At 35.8% G+C, this 20,148-nt stretch overlaps 1 protein-coding gene across 39 annotated transcripts in view; it reads right to left on the reverse strand.

Moving 5' to 3' along the window:
• Window positions 1-20,148, reverse strand: part of PAM (peptidylglycine alpha-amidating monooxygenase) — a 260,955-nt gene that overhangs the window by 19,415 nt on the left and 221,392 nt on the right. For all 39 annotated transcript variants that reach the window (XM_074328672.1, XM_074328669.1, XM_074328654.1 and 36 more), the window contains 5 exons: window positions 15,409-15,538; window positions 4,536-4,652; window positions 2,553-2,625; window positions 1,414-1,624; window positions 796-996 (listed from right to left, as the gene is read on the reverse strand). In XM_074328672.1, coding sequence (XP_074184773.1) covers window positions 796-996; window positions 1,414-1,624; window positions 2,553-2,625; window positions 4,536-4,652; window positions 15,409-15,538 — 732 coding nt within the window. The remainder of the gene's footprint in view (window positions 1-795; window positions 997-1,413; window positions 1,625-2,552; window positions 2,626-4,535; window positions 4,653-15,408; window positions 15,539-20,148) is intronic.

Genomic DNA, 20,148 nt, shown 5'->3' on the forward strand with positions numbered 1-20,148 from the left:
TTGAGACTTGTTTTGTGGCCTAACATGTAGTCTATCTTGCAAAATGTTCCATGCATACTTGAAAAGATTGCATACTCTGCTGCTTTTGGTTGAAATACCCTAAAAATATCAATTAAATACACGTGGTCTAGTGTGTCATTTAAGGTCACTGTTTCATTGTTGATTTTCTGCCTGGAAGATCTGTCCATTGGAATCAATGGGGCATTAAAGTCCACTACTATAATTGTGTTACTGTCGATCTCTCTCTTAATGTCACTCAATACTAGTTTTATATAGTTAGATGCTCCTATGTTGGGTGCATAGATGTCTATTAGGATTATATCCTCTTGTTTTGGGTTATATCCTCAAATATTGCTACCCCAGCTTCTTTTTGGTTTCCATTTGTGTAAAAGATCTTTTTTCATCCATTTACTTACAATCTGTGTGTCTTGTGATATGAGGTGGGTCTCTTGTAGACAGCATATGTATGGGTCTAATTGTAATTTTAATGTGATTCTGTGAGGCATCAGACATAGTGTTTACCTATTCTGCCATCTTTGGGAACAATTTTTTAACCCATTACAACAGTTGTTAAATCTTTGAGTTCTTCATTATTTCCATATAAGGAACAGTAACCTTTGAGTTGAAACTGATTTACAATGCGCCAACAATTTTAAAATTATTTTAAGATCTGACATATAAGACATCTTTAATCCCTTAATAGGAAAAAAATATATAAAAAGAGCATGTTAAGACAAGTAATTTTTAAGGATACAGTATGACAAAACACACAAAAGTAAATTAAGATGAAAGTACCTGATACATATGAAATTGCAAAAACATTTCTTCCAAATGATGCATGCTTAATCTCTTGCACAAATTCTTTGGTGTCAGTTTTAAAACACTGGATCCGACCATTTTCCCTATCTGCCACACATAATTGATCCAAATGAGGCACAAGGGCCAAACTGTGAGGAATACTGAACTGGCCTGGTTTAGGATTCCTTCCTGAAGACTCTGAAAAACAAGGAGAAAGCGCAGATACATAATTTGTAATATCCAAAAGTCTGACTCTAAAGTTTTCGAATTTTCCAAATTTATGATAGTAAACTATTAAATATCTAGAACCTGGGGGAAAAAAGGTAAAGCATTTTATAAGTTTATTCCATTAATACCTCTTACCCACAAAAACCCATTGCAGATTTTCTGCCTATTTGGACAAAATTCTTTTTCCTCTATAAGATGTGTGTGTGTGTGTGTGTGTGTGTGTGTGTGTGTGTGTGTGTGTACAGCCAACTGAACATATACAGATGCCTTGTTTTCCCCAATGCAGATGATAATTACATGTTAAAGGATGTAAAGGGCAGCCAATCTCCTATTCCTAGTGATATTGGCTAAAAATTACAATTAGAGATTAAGCATATTATTGAGTACCTTCTCCCCACTGTGTGATGAAATTTCCACTTGGTGAAAACTGCATAATACGACTGTTGCAGTAGCCATCTGATACAAAGATGGTTCCAGTGTCTGGATCCACAGCCACATCGGTGGGTTGACAGAAGTGATTCTGATCACTGCCTGGTTGCATGCTCCTTCCCAGGATTAATAGAGGGCCTTCTTTACTGTTTGGATCCAGTTTGAATACCTTTTTAGAAAAGAACAAAAGCCTTACCCACTTTGCATGGTTATTATTGATACACACCCATATGGCTAAGACCACTTGCACAGGAAATTAGAGCGTAAGCTCCTAAAGACTTATTTAAAAGAAGATACATTTTAGAACTGGATGGGACTCTAGAAATCATCTGGTCTGATTCTTTCATTTGATAAATGAGGACCATAGAGATTAAGTGATCTGCTCAAGGTCATCCAGGTAATTAGTGGTGAATGGAGACTAACACGTGATGCTGTCCTGTTCCATCCACACCTGCACTTCTTTTTTATCTTTCCTTAGCTAACAGTACAATGCTCTCCAGACAATACCTGAGCAATAAGTATTTACTAAGATTATGTTTGAAGACCCTTGTAGGTATGTCCTGAGTTCGAGCTTCTTTTTCCCCCCCCAGTGTTTCTAGTTCTTTGCTATCTACCCATAAAACAGGTATCAAACATAAGTTTATCTTTTGAGGGAAAGTCCTTATGACTATTTTGTGACTGAAAAATACAACTTCTTTTAAAAAGGACAAAAATTTGATGTTTTTTACATAAACATGAATGTACCAGAGGGCTTGCCTCAATTTATTGAAGATTAAAGTAGCTTAGAAAAGAAAACATAAAACACAAGTGATGAAATAGAACTAAGACCTGGGACAGAGGAAAGAAAAGCAAATGTGTAAAACCGAGAAGGAAGTTGACCCCATGTTCCTGCCAGTTCATCAGAGAAAGGTGACTTGATCATTTACATATCAGCTTTTCTTAGCACTGATTTCTAAGATAAAAATTTCAGATGTGGCTTTTCCTTTCTCTTGGTATAAACTTACTGGGTCACAGAAAAAGACCCAGATAATGCCCGAGCGTTGTGAAAGTATAACTTCATTAACTTCTATTTAAATAACTGCCAAATGGAAGATTACCTGATGCAGAGCCACGTCTGTGACCCAGTAATTCCCATCTTTATCTACACTCAAGCCATGTGGCAAGTAAAACCTGCAAAACAAAAATAATTGTCTTTAATATATATTTATTCCTGAAGCATACATGAGAGGATTTTTTTGCTAATTAACCTGTAATGGCAATATAAATTTATAAATTGATAAATGTATACCTGCATTACTATAGAAAAGACCAAAGTGAATTGTTAAATGAAAATACCTGTTATAATAGAGACCTCCCTGTGACAAATCTTTGTTTTTTTTTAATTCGTTTATTGGGGTGACAATTGTTAGTAAAGTTATATAGACAAATCTTAATCAGTATTTAATCATTTAAAAATCTATAAATATAGACTACATATAAATTACAAATATTTATTACAAACTATGGTATATTAAACACTAATAACATCAATTTAAAAATAAGTTTTAAGATCATAAAAATGAACATCTTAGAAATTTGTATAAACGAGTTTGTTTAGAGAAATACAGATGGATTTCTATAGCTTGAATTGTTTACATGTACTGCAAGGTAATTTAATTCTGTATTAATATAAAATATCAATTATATGACTCAAAAGCTTTAAGAAAGCCTTCTAAAGACAGTAATACCCAAACAAAAGAACTTTCAGCAGACATGGGCTGTGCTTATCTAAGCACAGTGAAGTGGTTTGCTGGATAATCATTAGGGAAGGTTAATGTATTTAACAAATCAATTGGGGTGATCTGGGTAAGAGAATTGTAAACTACTGCAGACAGAAGCTCACAGGCTTAAGGAACCTGGACAGAATTAAAAAACACATGGACAATATCTTAATGTGGTGGTGGTCAAAGAACATCTGACAATCTGCAAGCTACGTTTGTCAGCTTCTAGCCTGAGTATGATGCTGGCACAACAGATTTCTTTCTTTCTTTCCTTTTTTTTTTTTTTTTTTAATGAGCCAAGACTGTGACACCCTGATCTTGACTAATTAACTGAACTAGATCTCTGTTTTGGTGATGGAATGTGAGGGCTATGATTTGCTTTTGACACAGACACCCCACTGCTGGCCAACTTGATTTAACAGCAATTGCTCTGCCTTCCTCTTTAATTCCTTTCTGGAATGACAATGCTTCTGATTAATAGGTAGAACACAGAAAAGACAGGTTCAAACACACTGAGTGGTAGAGCTGGTATTAGAATTTGGCCCCTGACTCACCATCTTAGAATCCTATAAAAAATCTAATTATTACCATCTCCATAAGCAGCTGTATTCAAAGTAGATGGCTCCCTGCCTTTCTAAGAAGCTGGCTTTCCCTGTGCTAAGCAGATGGAGTACACTTCCTGAAGCTGCCAGGTTAAAACGGTTGAGGACATTCTGTAAGTAGGTGCCCCTTTCTTTTCAAGGACCATGAATGTCAGCCAACTTTCTTTTTGGCTGCCAAATGCCATCCAGGAATAAGATCAAATAATCAGTGGCTTTCAAAGCTAAAAATGACATTTGTTCAGTCTTTGTTTTGAGATGGGAAGAGAGAAGGCTTTTTTCTTAGCGGTGATTACTTGATGAGTTTGGTTCTATAACTTTTCTGCTGAAGAATTTTTTTTAATCTTCAGATCTAGCTGACCACTACTCACTTTATTAGTTATGTGTATCAATGGCTCTCTCAAGCTTGACTACTTATTCTCATAGGTAGAGAGCTTTAAAAAGTACTATTTTGATGCCTGGGCCTCATCAGAGACTAAATCTGAATCTAATTTTTTTGAAGCTTCCAGGTGATTCTAATATTCAGCCACAGTTTAGAACCATCTACTTAGAAAATGAAAGAAGGGATGGCCCAATTAGTCTCCTGCTTTCTTAAGCCATGCTTTCTCACCACTGCTGCACAACAAACACACTCTTTCCAAGAGCAGACCCAATAATACATTTTATACTCAATACTCTGTGTGGTATGAGCCTTAATGACAACATATGTAATTTAACTCACAGGTTTTTCCCACTGGACTGGAGTACTGTAGCATTATTTGGATCTATGACAAGAATAGTGTCTTCTTCAATTGGCCCAAGTCCTCTTTGCTGGTAAACAAACTTGCTGTCAAAAGAGCTAAAAGAAACAAAAGGCATTAGAATGAAAAATAAACCAAGTCAATGAACTTGAGAAATGCCAACCATTTACTTGAGATTCTAAATACAGAATCAAGAGAAGAGCTCAGATGTACTTGACTTCACTCTTTGTCCCTGACACTTCAGTATCTTGGATTCCATAACACTATTAGCCTGCAGAACTGCTGCTCAGAGTGCTTGTGGAGCAGTAGCCTGGGAGATGTAAGGTCTCAGATGCAGCCTCATCTGAATCTCATCTGTGGTCTCACAAGACCCCCAAGTCATTCACACTCAGATGAGAGTTTGAGAAACCCTACCTAGGACTCTTAGGTAATTAATTTTTTAAAAGGTCCCCAAAATATTTTAATTTAGTGGTTATTTTTTTTCAAACTACAAAAGAAAAGCATAACTCATTTTAACTTTCTCTGTGATGATAAGGAAAATGCAAATGATAGCAGGAAAATAAAAACAACCTGTTTGCTCTTGTACTTGCCATAGGTACAACATGCAAATCATATTATAAGGCTATAGAACAGAATGTCAAAAATTTTTCAAAACTATAAAATATAATTGATCCTTGAAAGAAAAGTACACTTAGAGACATAAAACTTTTTGTATACAACAGCTTTTCTATAAGTACAAAAATCCCCAAACTATGTAGTAATTAATATAAAAACTAAAACAAATGTCACAATGTCTGCTTTTTAACTGTACCAACCAAGTTATTATAAAATATTATGAACATATGTTTATATATCTATTTTTTTCCATTTATGTTTTTATCTGAATGTTTAGTAAATCTTTCCTTAAGTTGACAGTTATCACAGACATTGTACTTTATTTCAATTCCTGTTTGGGAAATTATTTGGGATAAATGACAAAGATAAACTCTTCTCATATAAGCTTATGTAACAGGAAGGTAAATATATAAATCATTGAGAGACCAACTTATATTTTCAAAATCGAAGAACTGGATCAGTACATAGTTGAGTGTGAGTGTGTGTGTGTGTGTGTGTGTGTGTATAAAATATGTATATTTTGCCAGATGAAAGTTAATGGATGATCAATGAATATTTCTGTAAAATAAAATTTCCTTTATAGAATCAGACAAGGCTGTAAAAAAATTAATATTTTGTAGTTCAACTGTATCAGCAAAAGAATCTGAATAACATTAAACATTTATGGAGATACATTTGCAATTTGGAAAGGCAACAGACTGCTCAAATCTGTCATATATCTATTGATCAGTTGGTTGATATTTTTATGGAACTTATGTAGAGTCCCAGTAGAAGAACAAAAATTTCAAAATACATTCTCTTGCCATTAAAATTATACATCACACAATTATTTGAGCTCCTTGACTGTTATAGCCTTTGGTGATATTTTTCCTAAGTTCCTGAGGTAGTTCTTATTAATGATGCATTCAATTGTGCACTAAATATTGATTCAGCTTTGTCAACCTAAAACTGAAGTAATACTGTTTACATATGCTATTATGTATAGTGAAACCCACACCGCAGTATCTAGAAAAATATACATACGTTTATGAAATGGAAATCACATCACAAAGCAAATTTTCTAAGATATTCATGGGATTATTGTTAAATTGAAATGAGAAATTTTGTTAGACAGAAGCAATGTAAGAGTATACAAGGTGTTATTAAGTCAGGGGAGACTGAGAAAGGGCAAACACGAAGTCACTCTTACTACTGTGAAACACCAAAGAGTTTGTGCTATATCTCAAACTATTTTCAATACGAATTTCTGTACTGAAAACATCATAACTAATCTAGGCAACAAAGGTGTCATTCAACCATTAATGATCTTTTTTCCCAAACATGACTATGATATTGGATAACGTAAGTTCAACACATACAAAACTCATAGCATGCTGTAAGCTTCACATTCATGTGAAATAGGACGAAGTCTCTTCATTTATTATCTCTTTCATGGCTTAAGTCTTATATTCTTCATTTTTTACAAACATGTCGATGCTCCGTAATGGTACAACAGCAATCTAAATTATGTGAGAATTAGGCTGCCCTGACTATGAAGAGTTAAAAGCTGTTTTCCCTTTTTCTTAAATTGAAATGTTATGACCATTGTAGAGTCACATGCAGTTGTGAGAAATAATAGAGATTCCTTATACATGTCACCCAGTTTTCCTAATGGTAGCATTTGCACAACTACAATACATATCATAACCAGGAGACTGATATTGAGAAAATCCACTGATCATATTTAGATTTCCCTTTCCCTTTTGTATTTCCTGAGTTTTATTTATTTATTTATTGCAGTTTATTTGCTTGGGCATGGGATATACTAGTAAGACACTTCTCTACTCCGCTCCCACCTAGGAGTTAGTAATATGGAAAGTTATCATATCCTCATAATTCTTACCAAGTGCTACCCATTTCATATGTAGATAGTGTTCTGACCTACCATTCATTCACATCTAATAATAGTGGTAGACCAACTGTATATCCTGATAGAACGGGGGCATATTAGACTTCAGAATACCTAATTTCACATTCCCTCTTATTTGTAAATGATAAACCATACAGGAAGCCTGACACATTTACTTGCTTATGATTTCCCCAAGAAATTGGTTGCAGTAATTCTAGAAGATACTTGCCCCTTTGGTCTGTCTTGTCATTCACTTAAATATTCACCATCAGTCCTAAATCTCCGGTCCTACACTTATAGGAAATCACAGTCCTACAACTTATAGATGGGGAGAAAGTATAAAGGAAACCCTCCCACCCACTGTCAGGAACACACACTGAACTTCTGTAACTTAAAGCATGTTTGTTATAGCTCCCGCTTATTTCTCCAGGCTCTCAAATACTTCAAAATATAAACTCTTACTTAAATTACTCACTGGCAGCCACGTAACCTCAGAGTCAAGGATCTGAAATGTTAGACTTGACTTTAAAGAAAACAAGTGATGTTAAGGAAGAAATACAAATAATCGAGACCCACAGTCCTTATTCCAGTCAGATCGAATGAAAATGTTGTAGCTGATAAGTAGGTAAGTGAAAAACATCCTTTATCAATGGTACTGTTCTATATTGCCCACAAATGTAGGAACAAATGTATAAAGTAGTTGATGCTTTGCTGTCACAAACACAATTTGTGTGTGGGCATCTATACTTATACAAATGTCAAGTTTCTAGTGGTGGTAATAAATAGTAAAAATAAGTAATATGAGGATCATATTAGTTAATGACTTAATATTTTATTATCTACTTTTTGTTATTGTTATAGTAAACTGTGAAATAACAAATGAAGGAACCAACAGAAAAATAAGTACCAAAACTAAACAAGCTACAGAGTAAATAAATCATATTTTTATAGTAAAAAATTAAATACACAGAAAATATGAGATCTCTTAACTTGATGTCTTTCGTCTTTCTCAGTATCTTATTACAATGTAATAACAAATAATTTGGTTTGTTTTTCAGTTGTTGTTTTTTTTTTTTTTTCTACCACAAATGACCCTGTCATTAGTGTGTACAGAGGGCATTTTATATGATGCTTAAGACTAGCCACTTTTCCTATGGCATACAGCTTTATGATTATTATTCATAGCATTACTACAATTCCCCTGTATCCATTAGGGATCTCACTGATTAGGCAAATTCTTGAATCTTCTGACCTGAGAATCTGTTAATTTAACCACCTCTCAAAACAGAGGAAAAAGAAAACAAACCACAAAGTAAACATCACAAACATCAAAAGTGACATGCTACTTATCTTAGCATCATTTAAATAGATCAATTTATTTTAGTAACATAAATAACAAAAAATAAAATTTTAGAATTCTTGGGAAAATTATAGCTTTAAAGGAATTAACCACAACATAAGAGGCCTGATCATTACACTGAAAATCTTTTGTGGTAGATATCCTTTAACAGGCAGCTGTTAAACGGGCAGCATCAAGGGACATTCAATCGCTGAATTGATTGCTTGGCCAGTCCTAATGTTTCACTTTGGATGGCTGGGGCCATGCAACTAACAGTTGGCCCCTGGTAATTATGCAGGGCAAGTAATAAAAAAAAAAAGATGCTTCTTCTTAAACGGAAAAGTCAAAATCCCTCTCTCTCTCTGTCTCAGGCACACACACACACACACACACACACACACACACACACACACAAATCTACCAAATAAAGTAGTTTATAAACTATCTTGTAATTCCAAGAAAGGTAACCTTGAATAGTTCACAAATGGATGTCAGATTATAGAGCTGGATACACTGTTGCCATAGCAAACTGCTTATTTAATGTTCTAAAGCAGCTACTCCACATTCTATGCTGCAGAGAGGTCTTTATTTCAACCACATTTAACTTTTTACAGGCTATAATAATACCCTGCACATTTCACACAGTGCCTGGAGCACTGCTGATTTTTGTTTGCTTCTTTGAAAAAGCACTCAGCTGAAAAGCCTACACTGTGGCCTATGGGCCAGAATTCATCAGTCCTTTATTTCAGCAGTTTGAATCCCCCATTAATGGTTTTGCACATTAGCAGCTAATCAAACAGTTTAGATAAGGCCAAGACAAAATGGTTTGCCATAGTCACACAAAGGAAAAACGAGAATAAGGAGAAAATAAAGTTCTTTGGCATCAATCAAAATTAAGGGAATGCAAAAGACATAATAGTGACTAAAGAGAGAAATAAAATATAATGTTGTAATTATACAAATTAAGAAGCTGAAGAAATAATCATAGATTTTCAAGTGAGAAAATAAGTGGAAATGTGCCCTTAATGTTAGGAAAGCAAAGGCATACCATACAAAGCCCAGAGACTTTAAATGGAAAATAATTCAATGCCATGTTAAAAATACTTACTGCTGAATATACGCACACGGCAACAAAATCCCTGCAAGGAGGCAAAGAGGTGGGCAGACAAAGACACCCGTGAGACAATTTAGCGCCCTGCTGGATCTAGCACTAGAGACGTCACAAACAGGGATGAAAAGAACAAAGAACTAGGTATCACGGCAGTGGGCTGCTTGGTCAGCAAGGACACTTGGGGACAAGTCAGTTGACACAGTGCTTTTTGTTACTCAACAGAACGAGGCACTTGTTAAAGCCCTTATTTTTTGGACTGGGGAACTGAGAGTTAGGGAGCTCAAAAGTCTTGATGCAGGTCTCAAAGCTAGGAAATGGTAACCAAGATTCAAACCCAGCTCTCCTGTTTAAAAAAAAAAAAAAAAAGTGGTTTTCTCTTTTAAGACTGACCTCAGTGGACTGGAGAATCTCCTCACCAGTTATCAGATTTAATGTGTATATGTAGAAGGGATGGAAGAATACTCACCTAACCAGGAAGAATTAGAGAAAGTGGCATAACATTGGAAGAAAGTGGCTCGAGTGAAACGGGAAATGGCAACATGAGAGGGAAGGGTAGAAAATGGAAACATTGTTTTTATAGAATTCCTTATCGTTTTCTCTCAGATACAAAGGTACTAAGGTACCCCTCAGTCGCTATGAATTCTGTTTTCTAGGCCCAATTCTTAAGGTATGAAAGGATTTGCATATGTAGAAGCAGAACCGCAAGCAGATATCTTAAGTGAGACTCCAGAAAACCAGTGAGGCAAATCTTGAACTGATTTTTCTGAAACTTAGGAAGCAAACAGATTTCTGAAACAACAGACCTTGGCAAAATTACATAAAGCATTGATGAAGAAAGGGTTTGTGAGCTATTTGGGGGCCAAGAGGGAGAAGATGCCCAGAAGATCATATCTGTAAGAATAAAACTTGCTTAAACAACCATTTAACTATTCAAATTTTATAAACAACATTTATGAAGATACAAAAGGCATGCTCATCAAACAGACCTAATAGAAGGCTGGGAGGGATAGCTCATTCTCTGGTTAATTAAGAATAAAATGGTATCTGTGTCTGTAAATTGAAGCAATGCTAAATCTAATGAAGTGAAATGCCATTGGAATAAAGTCCCAAATTCAATATTTTAAAAATACTGCATGAGTACAAATTACTGGTAAAAACTTGAGCACAATTTTATGAAATATATTTGGAGATCGTAGCCAATTGCAAATTCAACACAAGGCAACAAGGTGACATGACTACTGAAGAAAAGTGAATACAACTCTTTCTAGATTACACATCATGGGTTAACTGTCCTGCTGATCAGACAATACATGAGGTACCATGGCCACTTCTCAACTAAATACTTTAAAGGGCAGAGGAACCAGAGCACCTTCAGATGAAAGTGTCATGTCAGCATGAAAATTGGTTGAGGGTCTGGGGGATATTTAGTCTGAAGAAGATAAGACTTTCTTCAAATGAACAAATAATTGACATGGACAAATGGGAATAAACTCATTCCACATTAGGTTGTCATGAAGTTGGAATTACAGGACTCAGATTTGAGATCAACATAACGAAGAATGTTATAACATCTATATGAGTCTCGTAATTGGAAAGTATGCCTCATCTAGGGAATCTCGTGGCAGTGAAAGAATCCAAGCACCGGATGACTGACTGTGGAAGATTGTGTAAAAAATGTCTGCATCAGGCCAGAAGTTGGAGATGAACTCTCTGGTGGACACTTGTAGTTCTGGGTATCCAATGTGTAGTGCTCTATTTTGAGCTAATGAACCCTCAGTTTTTAGCTGACCCAACGTCTGAGCTTCACTCTCAGCCCATTTGCTTCTGATTAGGTCAGTTCTACATTCCAGGGATAGAATGAAAAACTTAGGCTAAGCCAGAGTGGATTTCATTCCTCTGCCCACAATGATGAATTCAGGGATGGTGGAGACATGACCTCAGTCAGATGGAAGAAAGCTGGAAGACAGAATTTGCTGTTGATTTATCTGGGACACAGACTGTCTCTTCTGTGAGACTATTATGACAATGGAATCTGAAGCTGCAAGGGGAAAGGGAGATGAATCAGGGCCTGAGAATGGTGCCAACCAAGAGAAAAACTGTGGTTAAAAAAAATTTGATGCTGGTGATGTTCTTTGGACTATCACACCCTTGAAGTTTTCATTTATACAAACTAAGAAATGTCCCCCTTTCCTAAGCTAGTGTGTTGTGTTTTCTCTCTTACTGGTAAAGGAAAGAATCCCAGGTGATACAACTTCCAAGACTCCTTTCCACTCCATGTGAAGAAATGATAAAAGATATAAAGGAAACAACTTTTAACAGCTAAAAATTGGGGGTAAAACCCATGGTTTAGTGAAGTGGGTATGTGATGTGAGTCCTGCATAGCAGAACTTCAACTATAGCTGAGATACATTAAAAAAAAAAAAGAAAGAAAGAAAGAAAGAAAGAAAAGCCAAGAAGCAAGCCTTGACAGTGATGGTGTTTTCAGACAGTGGCCCAGGAACAGCTGTTACTGAGCCAGGAGCTACCCAGCTCCTGCTGGGAGACATTTAAAGTTTAAAGAGCTCTAGCTGCCATGCTGCCCTAACACTCGGGCAGACAAGAGGTTCTTTAAAGTTTCATTACATCCTGTTGGTAAGAGACATTTCCCATTTCAGTTAGAACCTTCTTAAAGTAGTCAAATTGAAGTAAGGGACAGAGAGGAAGGGAAATGGAAAGCAAATTGAGAAAGGGTGTGACAACCATCTTTCAGGGGATTAAGTGGTTTATTATTATTATTATTATTATTATTATTATTATTATTGCCACGCTAATTGAGCATGGTTAAGTAGAAGAGAAAGGGCTGATCAGGACCATCAGGTAAGAATGAAGAGTAAGAGTACTTATCACAAGAGTTGATGTGACGGTATCAACATAGCTTTGGGTACTAAGTATAATTAGAGATTATTAATAACTCCAAGCACCGTCTGATACTTAAAGAATAATCACCTAAAAATTTTGGGGTATATAGAGTGCTTCTGATTTAGAGCAAGCCTTGACCTTACGGAACCTATAATTTTATGAACATGAGAAACATCAGGATGGGAAAGATTCCAAGAAAAACTAGTACAGATTTCTCACTACTCCACCCAAGTAGTGGTAGCAACAAGCATGCAATTTCCACACACTCTTTAATTTCCATTGTGTCTCACTAACACATCATAAATTTTACAGGAAGGTGCTTTTTCTTCGTACAATCCCCTAGATACTTAATGAGGGAGAAGAAAAACTATGTACTCCGCTTATTTTATATAATGTGACTTATGTATGTAGGTAGGATGGTCACGCATGACTGTTCAAAGAGCAGAGCCCACAAATCCGAATCTATTTTCCTAAAGAGTAACTAACAGAGCAATCCACTTCTAATTCTCTTCAAGAATAATAAAGGGGACAGTTCAGAGATCTGAGTGCTAGAAGAGACTTTCCTCATAACCACAGATTATAAAGGGTGCTGAGGGCCAACTGGCAACACAGCAGAGGCAGAAGGAAAGATAAATAACAAATATTTTTACATCTGCAAGATAAAGGTGATGAAGAAAGAAGAAACAGATTTAAAGAGTTAAATCAGCACATCTGCTTGGAAGAAGTCTTGCATTTTTAATACCACCACTTTGGTTGGTGCCATATATCAGGGGAAACTCACCAGGGCTTGGCAATGAAACTGGAATCTATCGACACATGAACTGGTTATCTAGATGAAAGCTAGATGCCAGGAAAAAGCAGTTTTTCAGTGAGGCCTGCCATGTAAGTCACAGAATATGTTCTTATGTGGCTCTTGTTTCATAGTCTTGTGTCATCTCATACCATGAGCTGCCTTTCACTGATCCCCTTTTCTATTAAACTATTCCAGCCTCCGCTGTTTACTTGGAATGAGTATCACATTCAAATGGAAAATTGGACTTTGTCCAATTTAGCTTTAGCCAGCTGAAACAGTATCAATGGGAGAAAATGATGCTGCAATTTTCTTGTCTGGTAAAATGTGGCTAGAAATCCATGCAGAAAATGTAGCAATATTCATTAAAATGAAGAATATGCTACAATGAATAGTAATAGTTTGCTTTTAAAAGCACTTGTTAAAAAACCATTAGATGTTCAATAATGACCAAGACCATGTAACAGAGAAGTATGAATTGGAATGCTGAGTTCGGTTGTTTGCTTTGAACTTTGATGTGATCTCTTTCTCTGATTCCATTTTCAAGTGTGACAACTACACAGTAACAAAGCTACCAATCTATTTTGAAATGCTGGTTGAATTCCACCTTCAACTACACAAAGAAAACTACATACGTGTATATGTGACGTATATACATATACACGTACAGAGCAAATTTAGCATAAATTTAATGTACACCTCGGAAAATAGAGGAAAAGAACAATTAAAAAATATACCTATATATCTATATCTATATTTTACATCTATATGTATCTTCAATTTTTCCGACCCTATAGCTGTACACTTGAAAGGAGAAGATTGATTATACTTAATTGATAACATATTTTAGAATTTACTTCATATGTACATTTGTGATAAAATAAATGAATAAATGGATATTCATTATTCTGGAGAACTGAAATAAACTGCTAAATGATGGAGCAAGCTTTTAAAAATAAAATTATATAAATATGTTTACAACCCTATAAAAGACAGTATCTCAAAGTGGGTAAGCAGGCCAGCTCTGGAGTCAGATGGAGAGAAAAAGAGAAGCCTACCTTTCCCACTTGAGACTGAGACTTGGGGCAAAATACTTACCTTCTCTCAGTTTCTTCATCTGTAAAATGTGAATGATGGTTACGAGAAAGGGGTGGGGTGGTGGAGTGGATGAAAAGATGGAGGGGAAAAGAGTCAATAATATTGTGATAAGTTTACACAGTGACTGATGATTACTAGAATTAGTGGGGTGATCACATTGTAAGGAATAAAAATGTGAAATCACTATATTGTACACCCAAACAACTATAACCTATATAAGAGTGTCTACCAATTATACTTAAGTAAAAAAACAAAAATTAAATGTGAATGATGAAAATAATTTAAAAATCATTTTCAATAAATAGTGCCTAACTGTCGTGAGATAATTTACATAAACATTTAGAAGAGTGCCAGGCCCACAGTAAATACTCAACAAATGTTAGACATTTTTATCAAAAATCCCTATAAGAAAGTAGAGGAAGACAGAATGAAAGGTTGGAAAGAGAAATTCAAAGGGAACAGCAGAAGTATTGGATAGTCTTAGTGTGATAAAGTCTTTGGTGCTCACGTAAAGAGCACATTTGAGCAATAAAACTATACATGAAAATGTGAAGGCCAAGGTAACTGACTAGTTCTACACATGTGAGGGCCCAACTCCTCCAGTTGCAATCTCCAGAAGGCTAGAAGCTATCACCACCATGGAGCAGTCTGAAGGAAAGGAGAAGAATGGCCTGGACTAGTCTGCACCCAGCACATGGAAATAAAATGCTTTATTATACTCAGCTAATAACTTTCTTAGTTGATCATTTATCATGATGCACTTCCTCTGAAGTCGTGAAATTCCTCAGCCAATTCCTTAACTGCCTTTAATATTCTTCTTCTTATGAATGTGAAGGTAACTTGAAGGAGGAGGCAGCAAAACGGTAAGCAGGCTGAATCACAGATTGTTATTGCCTTCTTTTCCTAAACTAGTTGGTAAAACTATTTTGTTTTACAATTCATGAGACTTTCTCTCTGCTACTTGTCACAGTCAGACATTGAAAGAACAAATATATTTTGCTCACAAAAGTCAAGTTCAAAAGGCACCTTGATAGTTCTCACACTACTGTTTTTAGTTTAAAGAAAAGTGATGCATGCTCTTTTTATTTACTCCTTGAAGGAAAAATATTACTTACTTTCCATCCCAGATATGGTCACCTCTGTGGAAAATCACCAGGTTATTCTTAGGGTCCAGAGCCACCCCAGAAACCTGGCCTGGTAGCAAGTATACTCCAGGCCAATCCAGTGCCTCTTCTACATGGAAATCTAAAAGATAAATCCATACATTTAGTATAAACAAGAAAGTGAGTATAACCTCACAAAGATTCACATTGGTTATAAGATAATCATGCAGTAATGTCACTAGATGCAAAGAAAAAAAATCAAGCCATGCTCTACATATAATGTACCACATGCACATGCCAAGTAGCTTCCTGAGCCATGACAAAGTAAGCGACTGGGAACTTCTTGGGGAATCACATGCTTTCTTTTCCTGCTGACAAGATGCCTGTAAAACCAGCTTACCCTTAAGTGATCAAAGAGCAAATCTGAGATTACCTTCTTCTTAACAATATTCTTATTTTAAATTACTATCTTTGGGCAATATGGCAACATGGATGGCATTGTTTTAATACAAAGCTTTTAAATGTTGTAAATAAATACCAAGCATAGCCAATAAGTCTGTCTGTCTGTCTCTCCCTCAGTTAACTCCTGTGTAAATTGTGGATGTTCAATATACATTAGACACTACAATAAACCATCATTAATTATCCTTTGTACGAGGGCCTATATAAGATATCAATCTCATTTTTCCTCATTTCAGTGTTCTTACAACACTGAATGGGAATGGAGAGACGCTCTCTTTTACTGCTTATATTTCACTGTTTCCTAACATAAGAGAAAGTAAAAATCACAGAAACTCTGTGACTAAATGACTTCCAAAATCATTCTCATTTCAGATCCGAATGCATTTATAGAGAATACCTGGGGTCTTTTGTGTTAATTCCTTTCATAAACATGCTCACGAATAAAGAGATATGATGTATGGAGTAGCTACATTAACTGAGGATATAAAGTTATGAAGATACTAGTATGAAATCTGTTCTATCAGTGTCAATATTTCTTTCTCTCTCAAATGCTTCAATAGAGATGCCAAGAAGTAGAAAATAAGCAATTCGAGTCTCATTTATCCTCCTCACGCTCTGGAGGATGTGGCAACACGCAGTAAAAGTTCAAAGATAGGCATTAAAGATGAGGATGAAAGAGAACACAGGGCTTGTACAATTAGCTTCTGAAAACTTGAGAGGATGCCATTGTAAGAATAAACACTTTAAAATAATTCTCTCAACTACACAAAAAGAAATAGTCCTTTTTTACTCAAAAATGCTTTTACCTTCACACATTTAATTCTTCTCTTTACTAAAAATTCACAAAACAGCACAATCAATAGGATGCTAGAGCAGCTCTGCCCACAATGTTGCTGAAGCTCTTTAACAAATATTCCGTAAGTGTATTGTCTATGTGAGGCATTATGCTAGATTCTGGGAACACAAAGAGCAAACATTGTTTTTGGCCTTGAGGAACTCCTAGGATACAATGAGAAAAAACAGAAACCAAACACTTGTGACACAACGTAGGGCGGGAACACAGGGGAGGGCCCATGATCCTTCCTGAGGCTTGGCTAGAAGAGGGTAGGATTAAGGTCAGACCTGGGGGGTTTCCCAGAGGAAGAAACGTGTGTTTGCACATAAAGGTAAGTGGGGGTTCACTGAGTACAGAAGTGGGCAGAGAATATTTAGGTCAGAAAGATTCTGAGAGAGGATGTTTATAATTGCAAAATGTGCTTCAAGATGAAGTAATTAGGAAAAGATACTTGTGTATGTCAGGTAGGGGCAGGGTAGCAGGAAGCAGGATTACCAGACCCCAAGATCTGGTTTACACTGGAAAATGTATTATACACCACATGAAGGAGTATGGATTTAAAAATGAATGAATGTAGTTCTGAGCAGTCGTGTCTTGCTCCATATTATGATTAATTTTGACGCATGTTGCACGTACTTTACTAGTAGCAGTAAAGCACAGAATTTGGGAATAATTTACTTTTGAAATATGTTAGAGCACATGAGAATGTCATTCTCAGTCACGTGTGCTTTGATACGCCTTCTTGAGTTGGAGAGAAGGGGGGCAGAGTTACAGCTGGCATTTTTAAATTTGCAAACAGTTCTGGGCACAGCAGTGGATGTGAACGGGGCTGCTAAGATGAATAGCATTCATCATCTATCACGCATGTCACACTAGGAAAAAAGGACACAAATTGCTGCTACAGGCGACTGGGAGCCACTGAAGGTTTTTAAGCATGGGGTGACATAATTAAAACTGTGTTTATGAAAGTAAACTCTGGAAATAGCGCATAAGCGTAATGGAGATGTCTAGATGATCCGCAGATGGATAAATCATACCCCAAAGAAAATGTTTTAAATTTTAAAGTTGCTTGAATCTCAGGTTGAACTTCATTCATTCTCATCTCTGTTACAGCCTGTCCTCTTGGTCGTCATCATTCTATACTCCTTCACCAGCTCCCGAAGATTCTGGGTGAGCTCCAAGAGAACCTCGAACCTCATGACAATGTAGATATTTAGTTGCTTTCATCAGATTCTCAGAGCCCAGAACCACTACAACTAGTTGGAATTTCCTGAAGGCTGAGGTCGTACCATAGTCACTGTTTTGTCACCAAGTCTTGCACAGGACCTGGCTGACTGCACTGGCCTGATAAATGCATCGACCTGAACTCCACGCAGTAGTCTTTCTTGTTTATGTTGTCAACCAGCATTTAAACAGCCTCCTAACCTTCGAATTCACTGTACTACCTCTTTTTACCCCTAGTACTATACTGAAGACATTGTGAAGAGACTCAATAAAAATACTAATTGGCTAATCACTTTCCTTAAAGACAATAAACAAATATTATGGCTCCTGGCACCCTTCTATTCAGTGCCCTACCAACAGGTACTGGAAGCTAGGTGCTCATGAAAGGGCAGAGATACTAATTCTGACAGAAAATATGCAATGTCCAACACTAATATTTTTCTGGGATCAAATGGGATGTTCATAAAATATGGGAAGTACTGTGTAAAGAACTTTACCTAGTAGCTATGAATCCTCCCAAGGATCATTGACCTTAGATTAAGAAGCGCTTACAAGTCTGCGAACAGCACTGACTAATATTAGGTTGTTAACAACTATTTGTCACATACAGGAATCCTTTTCAGTTGGAAATTTTCAAGAAGGAAACTCAATGTAAATACGTAGAACACATTTATTAAAACACACTTTCTGTGAATTTTCAAAAGAGTAAAGGTGATATGTAAGGAAATACCTAAGAGGGCTGACACTCAGCAAACTGGCTATTTTAATAGTGAGTAAATGTAAATGAGAGCTATTCTGTGCATGGCAAGAATGGTTGGAGAGAATATATTATTTTTAATTTCATTAAAAATATAATTGCACACTTATTAAGATTACCTAGCCAAGACCTCAAACCTTTAGGATCTAGGTCTCTATGTTAACCAGAAATTCTAAGACAGATTCTGAGGAAAACTGAGTTCACATTCTCTTCTGCGAACATTAGTTCAGTTAATTGATGTTTTTGCTTCCAGTGTCATCATCTTTTTCATTATTAGGTAGTTAAAGGCTGTTTGTTTAAAGATTAAATGATCAAGAATGAAGGCAGTCATTTAGGACTAGTGATGTATGTATACAGAATTAATACTGATGCTTTTCCGATCCCTGCCCATCTCTACATGAGAATCATAGAATGCCAGAACATACTAGCTCATCCTAGGTCACTTTATCATTTCATAGGAAATGAATTGTTGGCTTGGGCCAAACTTTAGGCATCAATATCAAGGACGATTATTTTCTAATAATTATCTGTTAATAATAATAATTTGTCCACCCAAGAAAAATCTCAAATCCTTACTAAAGAAATTGTATGACAAAGTAAATTTGGGGTCTAACTTAAACTTTACATTATCAATCATGGAGAAGTTAAAATTCTGAGTTCACATTCTTCTTAGCTTTTATTTAAAAAGTGATTCAGTACACGACTAGTTAATTCTGTAGAGTTACAGTTTTAATTTGAAAATTAAATACAATATTTTTACACATGACCTTGGGCAAGCTATTAGCAACTCCAAGTGTCAGCTGCTCTAAATTCAAATCTCAAATAATAGTATTATTTTAGAAGAACCCTGCATTCACTATAAATGAAGGTAAATGTGCAGCCCCATATTCCACCGTATATTTAGAAAAAAAGTTACTCCTTTCAGAAAAAAATGAAATGTTATTATTAAAATTGTATCAATAAATCACTAAAAGGATTAATGACTTATACCTTTCCAAGAAAGAGATTAATGCTAGTGATCAATCCTGCTTTCATATGAAATTATTAATAAGCATTTAAAAGGGCATTCATTTATCTGTGTTACATAAGGACAAACAGATAAAGTTGAGAAAAAATATGACTTCAAGCCCAGAACTATGACAACGTCAGCATAACTAGGCTCTTTATATTTAATCTTAAGGAAAAAACCCAGATGAAATCACTGGAAGACTGCAACAATAAAAACAAAAATTAGTGGTTGCTTTTTCTACACTTGCAAATTCTCATCTAGGGAGGAAAAGATGCCTTATTTTGGTCAGGGGTTGTTATTCATCAGAAGTGCCAGCGATAACTATAATTAACTCAAACTATAGGAAAAATATTTATACTCACTTCAGAAAGAAAACAAGAATTAATTATAATGTTTCATTTAATGAGAGTGAAGTGAGGAAGAGAATTAAGACATAACTAGGGGCTCAGAAACATTAGTAGGATT

The sequence above is a fragment of the Rhinolophus sinicus genome, linkage group LG03, assembly GCF_036562045.2.
Source record: "Rhinolophus sinicus isolate RSC01 linkage group LG03, ASM3656204v1, whole genome shotgun sequence".
In the NCBI taxonomy this organism is placed as follows: Eukaryota; Metazoa; Chordata; class Mammalia; order Chiroptera; family Rhinolophidae; genus Rhinolophus; species Rhinolophus sinicus.